At 43.7% G+C, this 10,198-nt stretch overlaps 1 protein-coding gene across 1 annotated transcript in view; it reads right to left on the bottom strand.

The window, feature by feature from the left end:
• Positions 1-838: 838 nt before the first annotated feature.
• Positions 839-10,198, bottom strand: part of TM2D1 (TM2 domain containing 1) — a 39,300-nt gene continuing 29,940 nt past the window's right edge. Inside the window, exons 5-7 of the mRNA XM_074221292.1 lie at positions 7,379-7,452; positions 2,002-2,134; positions 839-1,130 (exon numbers count right to left, since the gene is read on the bottom strand). Of these exons, the coding sequence (XP_074077393.1) occupies positions 2,024-2,134; positions 7,379-7,452 (185 nt within the window). The 3' untranslated portion in view covers positions 839-1,130; positions 2,002-2,023. The remainder of the gene's footprint in view (positions 1,131-2,001; positions 2,135-7,378; positions 7,453-10,198) is intronic.

Raw genomic sequence — 10,198 nt, 5'->3', positions numbered from 1 at the left:
TTAATTATATCATATTAGGATAATATAAATCACCTAGCTACCTACAGACTCACTGAAGAGAACTGATGTACTTGGTCCTCCTGTATACAATGACCAACAGCCAGAGCTGGCCTCTTGCTGCCCCAGCCCGACAGGGGACTTAGGGAAAGGAGAGGAATCCCCGGTCCTGTTCCAGCCCCAACTCCAGCAACAGCAGCAGGGCCGAGGGGTGGGCTCCAGGGCCTGACTCAAATATGGGGGCACCTTTCAGAGCTCCCTCCCATGTATCTGTGACTGCTACCAGATGGAAGGCATTAATCGCTAGCTCCGGCCCTCTTGTCTACCTCCAAACAGCTGAATCAGCTACTCAGCTTCTACCAGAAGTAAACCAAACCACTTCAATATCCCTCCTCATGCAGATCCAAATGCTACAGAAAAGGTGTTATACCCCAAACCACAGAAATGTTATTTGGTCAAATAAACTGTTTTCATCAAGTCATTGGACTTGAGTCAGGGAGCCCTGGTTCAAAGCCCACCTCAAAACTGTATTCGCTCTGTCATCTTGGGCAAGTTACTTAACTTCATTCAACCTCAGTTTCCCCATCTATTGGTTTTTTTAAAGGATACTAGACATGCCAGTTGCTAGCATGTTAAGAATTGGAGGGGACCTGAACAGTCAATTCCCTCAAACTCTTCTTTAGAGAAAGAAACGGAGGCCTAGAGAAATGAAGTCACTAGTCCAAAAATCACAGAAAGAATGAGGAACAAAATAACCACATTTCAAATCCAGACTTAGAAGGATTTGCTTTCAAAAAGAAAGCCCCAAGATGATGTGAATGAATCATATCCAGCAAGGAGGTTATTCTTTTGTTTTATTTTGAGGAAGGAAAAGACGACAAGCCACAACTTGCCTATGGAAAAGGCATTGGGGTGGGACAGGAAGGCGATCAATGGGTGATAAAGCCCTCACAGGGAGACAAGAGCCTCAGAGAAAATCTCCAGTCAGCCACATCTCAGAATAACATATTTAAAAAAATCTCCAGGAAAAATCACATTGAAGCAACCACAGTGTGTGCTGTGCTAACAGGGACGATTGGTAAGACTGGGATTCCACCCTCTGGAGTTCTCTTACAATCAAGGACGCACAAAACCTAAAAGAAAAAAACAGAATCAAGCTGAGATGTTTGGTTGTTTTTTTAAGTCCACAAAGTCTCTGCCGACACCTCCTTTCCCATGATGGGTTCTGCTGCCCTTGGCCCCTCCACCTCGTCCCGCTCATCCTGCTCCTCCTCCTCCTCCTCCTCCTCCTCCTGGGGCCATTCTCAGTGCCACTCAGAGCAGTTTGATGGAATGAGGGGGCACCTCAAAGTCCTTATGCTCTGCACTTGGTTGATAATCAGGAGAATGTAAACCTTCAGAGGAGTAGAACTCGGGACTTCACCACCAGGAGGAAACTCCCCCTGCCAGGGCAAATGAATGCCTCCTCCCCAGGGCCTTGTCTTGGGGACTCAGCAGTCAAGGGAAGTGATCCACCTGGAGTCCCAGGAAGGAAGGGTCAGAAGCAGGATTGGAAGCGAGGCTTGCTGTACTCCAAGGCCAGCTTCCTCTCCATGAGGCCAATGCTGCTTCAGCTGCTGTATAACCGCTATTATTGCTGCTTCTACTACTACTATCATCACCATTACTACTGCATCTGCTACTGCTGCTGTTACTACTACTACTACCACCACTATTTCTACTACTACTACCAGTACTATCACTATCACTACTTCTACTACCACAACCACCACGACCACCACTACTACCACTATTACTACAACTACCACTACTACTACTATCATTATCACTACTACTACTACTACTACTACTACGTCTGCTGTTGCTATTCTATTATGTTATTATTGCTGCTGCTGCCGCCGAAGCCCACTCTGTCTTTTGTTATCACAGGAACAATGAAGGTAAATAAAAATCATGTCCACAGGTACAAGGCTGAGGGCAGATATAAAATGATTGGTTGCTTACCTTTGAGTTGTTTTCCAAGTCTCTATGGGTACTTCTGTGTCTTTCTAAACGTTTCATTGGTAATGCTCAGTCTTGTAAGTCTTGTTCCATAATAATCTATAATGTAACTAGTGCCATCAGAAGGACCAACAATCTAAGAGATAAAAAAGTTTTTTAAGTACAAAGGTCATTTTCAAAGATTTTTGTCCTTAGGGATCAATAACATTCTTGCTATTCTGTCATAACCATATGTGAAAACCTCGACTTATGAAGGTTGCAACAGTTTTTTCCCACTGGCATTTGGTTTTAAGAAGGGTCTTCTTAGACTAGACCACAAAGTCAAGTATGTTAAGAATGAAGCTGATGAATGTGCTCCCTCCTTTTGATTATGTCTAATTTCAAGTTAAAAATGAAACCTTTTTATGGCCTAAGCTCAGGTGGAAAATAGCTGTGAGTTGGTTCTCGAAGAAGACCAAAACGACATCACTGTGCTTGAGATAAATGAGTGTGTCCGACTGTGGCTGATCAGACCAATACAAGCCTGGAATGCTCTGCCACATGATGGGCACAAAGAGTCCTTGGGAACACCTGGTCTGGGGACTCTAAACTTATGGGTGTCACATTCCCTTTGAGCTGAAGAGAAAGGAAATTTGTGGATAGAAGATAAAACAGGCTTGGGGACACAACTAGTGATCAAGCAGACAAATGGAAGGCAAGTCCAGGTAGAAAATCTGAACCAAACACTGCTGATAAAGGTTGCCAGGAGTCCTTCCAAACCCCCCCGGAGGCCAGACCTTCTCCCCAGGATCAGGTCCCTTTCTCCTGGTGATTTAGCGAGGATGCCTGGGCTGCCTGTAATACAGGTGAGGGAGCTGAGCTTATGGTGTCCACCATAATTCCCATCAGCAATCGGTTTAATCCCTCAGCCTCATGGCTCAGCTTTTGGGGTGACCTTTAAGGAGCCACAGGCATCCAGGCCCTGGAATGACCCTGGAGCTTGGTCCACCCATCATTATCCTCAAAGAACATAACCAATTATTTTCTTGGGAAAAGTCTGGGGTGCAGATCGGAGTCTATCAAGGAAAACAGAACTTTCAGTTCCAGTCACAAATTGGATTCAACCTTTGCTTTAAAAATTCCTTTAATTTTGCTCCCCCTCCAATGCCAAAGAACTACCTGAACTTAGGCCAGAGACACCCCAGGACGAGGGGCAGGGGGCTAATTGTAGAAGAGAGTGTTGGGAGCAAATTCTGGCTGGGGTTTTGGACAAGTGGCAGGATCCCAAATTCAGGGAGGGGAAGGGACCCGAGCAGTTACCAAGTCCAACCCCTCATTTCACAAAAAAGGAAACTGAGGCCCACTAAGGCTAACATGTCCAAGGTAACACTGGTTTTCTGGCTCCAATTGCATCTGGCTGCTCCTAAGTCACTTAACCCTGCTGGGCTCAGAGGTTTCTCCTCTACAAAATGGGATAACAATGTCTGCAGCCCAACTCCATGATATGGTGAATCTCTCCTGATTCTCATGGCACCACATGGAGAAATGATTGGAAGTCAATGAAAATAAAACATGTGCTGAGTTTTATAATCACATACCTCCTAAGCAAAGACAGGCCCTGACACAGGTATGGCCTCATTCACCAGCCCATCCCCCCAGAACTAGCCCACCTCTGGCTTCAGACTCATTGGCACCATACTCCACCAAATGAGCAATCTCTACTGAGAACCTGGGGTACTCATCCTGAGTCAAATCATCATTCCAATGGAAGTTGAGTGTCCAGGGAGAAGTACATATTTGGAGGATTCTCTCTGAGCCACCATCAGGAATGTGATAGGATTTTGCTTTTTATAGAGCAGTTTACAAGGTTCTTTACAAGCATGTATAATCAGGTTTGAGAACTAACTGGTAGCTTAAGACTCGTAGTTCAGATGAGCCGAGTCCCACTTGGGCCTCTCCCGACCCAGGGTCATGCCACTGGGTCTTAATTAGACACAGCCAGCCACACGCAGGTGATGAAGGATATACCTAGGAAGGGAAGATCCCAAGGGAAGCCTGGAGAATGAGTGGCACTGAGTTTCAGGAACTCAAGCTTCCCATTAACTAAGACACAAACACACACACACACACACACACACACACACACACACACACACACACACACACAGAAAGAGAGAGACTCTGCTTGTTTCTAGGCCTCAAAGTGAATTTTTGTCTTACCAATAGAGACCAGGGCTTGACTAGAGATAAACATAAATTCAAATTATGTCAGAGAGCCAGAACTCTGGCTAAATGCTAAAACTTTTCCTAATAGGGATCTGAACTAAAGATCCTCCTCCTAAATGTTTAACATCTACTCCATAAAACAGCAGAGAAGGGGACCAGGAGGCCCAAGGAGTCACTGCATTTCCCCTAATCTAAAGAAACACCAGGGCATGGGGCTGAGAGGAGAACGTCTCTTCAAGGCCCTGCTACCCATTGTACTCATTACTCCTCCAGTGAGCCCCTAAATCACTTCATGAGCTCCTCCAGTCAGGGAATGACCTGCTAAGACCTTCATCACCACCCAAGTTCCCTGCCTCAGGTACCAGGGGCCACCAGGGGATAAATTCAAAATAAATGAGAATGGGCTTGGTGAGGGCCAACCACATCCGTGTCATCCAACAGCTTCAAACCCAAGACAGTCTGCATGTCCCAGGCCACTCGTCTGAGTTACTGCCTTGCCTTCTAGTCTCTCCTCTACACTGATGCCAAGGGAACTTGCCTTGGGTCTAGAATAATTGTCACCTTAAACTCCACTTCAGGAGAAAGTTTCATTCTTCTGTTTGCCCTTCAAGCCCTCACTGATAGGACTCTGCCACCACTTCAGCTTCACTAGGCAGTATGCCCACAACCCTGGTCCCTTTCTCAGCTCCTGTAACCCAATACTCCAAGCCCCATCAGTCATCTCAGGCTCTGCACTTCTGAGGTGAAAGGGCACAGATCACACAGTGGAGGCAGAGGACACATCCTGCAATCTCTCCCAGGGAAATTAGGGGATCAGTGAATTTCTTCAATTCCTTCTAGTTCTAAATCCAGGATTCTGAGGACATTCAGAAATGCTCAAAGGAGCATGGGGGCTACACACTTGACAAAGGTGACATAGTTGGCAATAACAAGAAATTTTGGTGACAGCTGCCAGAGCAAGAGAACCGACTCCTCAACCACCAGAGGGATCTCAGGGCGGCCAGGGGCTCAAGGAAATCTCAAGGCCACCCAGACCTGGACTCTGGCTCTAGGTGCCGGGGTGATCTAGTATCTGGGGCTATTTCACATTCACCTCCATCCCCCACTCCCCACACTGATCAATAATGGGGGGATGCTTTCTGGAGTTGCTTGAGCTTCAAGCAAAGCCTGCTTCATCTAACAACACACATGTTCCGGTGTTTTGCCATCATTCAACATCAGACCTAGTTTTTTCCCTGAGTTTTCATTACAAACACTATGAAGTGTAAAATAAAAGTCATAACGTGTTTTGGGAGGTCATGAGGTCATGCCCGATGTGTTTCTGGGATCACAGCCCAATAGAAAACATTGTAAACCACTAGGGAGGAATATTTAATGTTTAAAAAAAATGGGCACGGAGAGCAGGAGGAAAAGGGGAAGAGAAGAATTATACACAAAAGAAAGCAGGATGGAAATGTCTATGATCAACTGGAACAAATATATTCCCGTCATCAATATTAACACGAGATGATAACGCTTGTACTTAAAAATTACTCATATTTGTTTAAAAATGATTCTTCTTGAAAATGCCTCACTTAAGATGTAGCCACATGTTAAAACTTATCATGGGGCAGGTAGAGGTATGTGAAAACTGGCTTGGCAAACTCAGAGCAAGGCCTCCTTCCCCAGTTGAGAGCATTTTCGTGTTGGTCTACCATCCTTAAAATTGCAGCTGGGGTCCCAGGTGCCAATTCTTCCCCCAAACAACTTCCGATTCTCGCAGAGTCACCCTCCCGAGAGGTCTGGAGAAAGAGAGTGCGTTCTACCGGCTGCCTCAAGGCAAGGGCTGGATCAGTTGATGATTTCTGGAGGTCCTTTCCAAGTTTGTGATTTTATGTAAATCAGAACTGCAAGGAAATGCTACCGACCAAAAGCTACAACTCCTTCTAGAGCTATCAGACAGATGGTGGGACCGTGGAGCTATTTAGTTTTGGAAGTCTTAACTCAAAGAATCCCAATGATACATTAAATTTCTTTGAATGTCATTTACCATGAGACACCACTTTTCGAACATATGTAAAATGTTACCTTAGCCTCTTCCTGCCTACTTGTCTGTCCCACAGTCAGAGGAGGAAGGGCATATGCTTGTGGGTGAATATAGTAGAATTGCAAATTCAAAACTAAATATTTTCTTTGTTTAATGCTGCTGGTCTTATTCTTTCCCCAGATGCTGCCTCCTCCTCACAATATGGCAGCCTGCATATTTTCCTTAGATCTGCGCGTCTCTCTACAGAATAAAGACTGACTGCACGAAGCAGCAAGAAGCCGAGGCCTGGAGACCCTGGATTTGGGGAAGTAGAACAGAATGAAAGGCGATCCAAAGGTTGTAACTGGCAAACTGGTGGCGGGATCAAGATTGGCTTATTCCCAAACAAATGTTTGATGAATAAAGGAAGAAATACATTTTTCAAGTTCAAATGTGAAATGTGGCCATTTATCATCTAAACTCCCCAAACCCTGGATCTGGGATACAACAGTTTGCAAAGAAAACACCCGGTGGTATCTGTGAGTGCTCAGAAACATGGCGGCTATCTGGTAGGCCAATTTTATCAAGCAAATTTGGAAAACATTAATAACTGTCAGCCTCATAGTGGGATATGTGAAAGAAATCTGAAAGGTATTATTAGTTCCAGACATCGTTTTACTTCCCTAATTCTATTCCATCTTAGTCTGTGAATGGGCACATCCAGAGATGCAAGAGTTAGTAGACTACTTACTACCAGGCTCAGATGTAGGCATCCACCATGAAAAGATGTGTCAGAAAAGCTTATGGACACACCTATCCCTGCAATAAAAGGGTTTGGTCCACCCAAAGGAGAACACTGGGAAACAAATGGACCAGGTTACACTCCATGTGGATTCAGAGTTCAGTCTGCATACTGGCATCTAAAGGAAACAAGGCTGAGCCCAAAAGAAATAAGAAATGAGGTCTAAGTAGCAGAACCTTTATAAGAGGAGGACAAAGGAAGGCTGTTCCTCCTTCCCACTCTGAGAGGGTGCACAAAGGAGAAGGGCCTTCCCAAAGACAATGTGGAGAATCCAAAGACCCAAGTAAAGTCAACACACACACACACACACACACACACACACACACACACACACACACACACAAAGTGTACTTGGAAAATCAGCTCACCTGCATTGAAATGAGAATGAAGTCAATCAGACTGCCAATTCCACAAAATCCTACAGTGCAAAACTTTAACAAACCTAAGGGGAAAAAAGGAAAGAACAATCAACAGTCTCCTAACTGTTCCACAATGTGAGCAGAACTTTTCAATTTTGCAGAGAGCTTGGCAAGATATTCCACACTGATCCTTTTATTTCAAGAATTTGAAACTGGCAGAAGAATTCATTTCTCTAACAAAAGTTCATGTGATCACACATGAAATATATTTTAAAAAAGAGTAAAAGTCCAGAGTTTCTTAACTGAATTCACAGACAAACATCAGGAAATGAAGGAAAAATATAATAAAATTTGCAAAAGTTGTTCTGTGCTAAAAGTCTACAGCAATAAATCTTGAAATCTCAGTGTACTAGAGTTACAGAATATCTTTAAAAACTGAAAACATTTCTCTCTGACATCTCTATTTGATTTAGAGTTAATATGATCTGTTCCCCAGCTTTATTGTGCATAAATTCATCAGAAAGACTTCAAACAAAAAAGTCTGGAATGCCTACAAAAATGTAACCGATTGGAGAACAAATTTGGACACCACATTAAAATACCAAAACAGCTAATAGGACATTCTCCGAATCGTGGCATACAGCAGTCAATTAATAAATGCTTACTGATTCAGTTAATTAATAAACCTTTATTAAGAACCTTCTGTTTAACTGACTGACTGACTGATGGAAACTTAGCAGTTAGAAGGGACTTAATTCATTGAGTCCAACCTACCTGAATAATAAAAAAGACCTGCCTTAGGAGTCAGAGAATATGAGATCAAATCCTGCCTCAGTCTTTTAATACTTGTATGACCCTGACTCAGTCATTTAAACACTGTGGTCCTTAGTTTCCACATCTGTTAAAAGAAAGAATCGGGACTGACAGTCTCTTGGGTCCCTATGCTTCTATAAGGTCACCCCCAGTTATTACATTTTGATTTTTTGATTTTTTTTTTTTTTTTAGTTTTTTACAAGGCAAATGGGGCTAAGTGGCTTGCCCCAGGCCACACAGCTAGGTAATTATTAAATGTCTGAGGTCAGATTTGAACTCAGGTACTCCTGACTCCAGAGCTAGTGCTCTATCCACTGCGCCATCTAGTCACCCCCTACATTTATTTTTTTCAATCAACTCTTCTTCCTGTATTCCCTCACCACAAAATGAGAAAAGAAAACAAAATCCTTGTTAAACTAAAAGAAAAAGTCTCCATCTACATTCAGAATCCATGGCCTCTTTATGTGGAGATAAGGCAGATCTCCTCCTAAGTTGGTCTGTGCAAGAAGTTTTTAAGTCTGTCAGAGCTGTGGATCTTTTCCACGTTGCTGTCCAAGCTCGGCTCCACTCACTCCCCATAGTTCACAGAAATCTTCCCAGAAACCCCGTCATTATTTCTTATGACACCATCGCATTCCATTACATTTCTGTTCAACCTTTCCCCCTTTAGTAGTCAACCCCCTCAGTTTCAAATTCTTTGTCACAGCAAAAGAGCTGTTATAAATATTTCTGAAATCCTTAGTTGGAGGTTGTTTTGCCCAGGACCAAGTCCTCCCTTAATCAGCCTTCCATCTTATTTCCTCCCTTCCCTTTCATTTGCCTGTCAAATGAAAAGTAGGTTGGATACTGTGGAGATAGTTACTGCTTGAGATGGGTCAACAACCTCTCTGGGGTTTCTTCCAACAATAAAATTTTTTATTATTATTTTTGTCTCTACTGCTGATATAATGAGATCACAGATTTGGAATCAGAGGGGTTTTTGGAGGTGATCTAATCCAACACCATCATTTTAGACATGGAGGAAGAAAGGCCCACAGGTTAAGTCATTTGCCAAATGACTTAAGACGGGTAACAAGCGGCAAGCCCAGGTCTTCTGAGTCCAAACCTAACTCTCTTTCCGGAGTACCATGCCTCCCAAATTACATCAAACAGAGGGTTTGGGGCCAGGGAAGTCTAGCGGTAAGTCAAACACCAAGAATAGGTTATTAGGATGCAGAATCTCCTTCTCTGAAAAATCTTTCCACACCACAGAGGAGCATCCATCTGGGATGGATGAAGAGCAGATCTGCCTTAAATTGGGAGTGATGGCCTGGAAAGCATCTTGGTCTCTATGGACCCAGAACCAAAAACTCTATCAAGGACGGAAATAAAAGACAAAGGGCTAAGAAACCCAAAGCGGGGGTGGGGGGTGTGGGGGGGTGGGGGGAATCACTGTTAAATAACCGAAGAAGAAAAAGAAACATTCTTATTGTTATTATTCTTGGTCACAGAGACATATGGACACAACTCAGGCAAATGGTCATCGGAAGAATAACCCAAAACTCAGATTGTGGCACTTAAAGATTTGCAGAGTACCTTCCTGGGAATAATCCCATGAAAGAAGCCATGCAAATACGGTTCCCGTTCTGCAGGTGAGTAAACTAAGGCTCACAGAGAACAAGACTGAGTCAGAGCCCCATGGTCGGGAAGAATGAAGTCTGCCTATGAAGTGAGCCTCCTGCATGGACCAATGCTCCTTCCATGACACATACTGTTTCTAAATGATGAGGTTATTTTTTATATAACACCTTTCAGGAAGGTGAAATAACTTTTAAAATGTACTGAGATAAGCACAGCATCTAGGCAAGAACAGTCCCTGGCCTAAGGGACATACAAAAGACATCTATTAATACTCTGGGTCAAAGTGTGAACTGGTCCAACCTTTCTGGAAATCAATTTGGAATTACAAGGGAAAAAATAAACTGAACTCTGAACCTTTGACTTGGTGGTCGCTGCTGAGCATACCTACCAATGAAG

The sequence above is a fragment of the Macrotis lagotis genome, chromosome 2 (genome assembly GCF_037893015.1).
Source record: "Macrotis lagotis isolate mMagLag1 chromosome 2, bilby.v1.9.chrom.fasta, whole genome shotgun sequence".
NCBI classification, from domain to species: Eukaryota; Metazoa; Chordata; class Mammalia; order Peramelemorphia; family Peramelidae; genus Macrotis; species Macrotis lagotis.
This window is presented reverse-complemented; position numbering and strand designations above follow the sequence as displayed.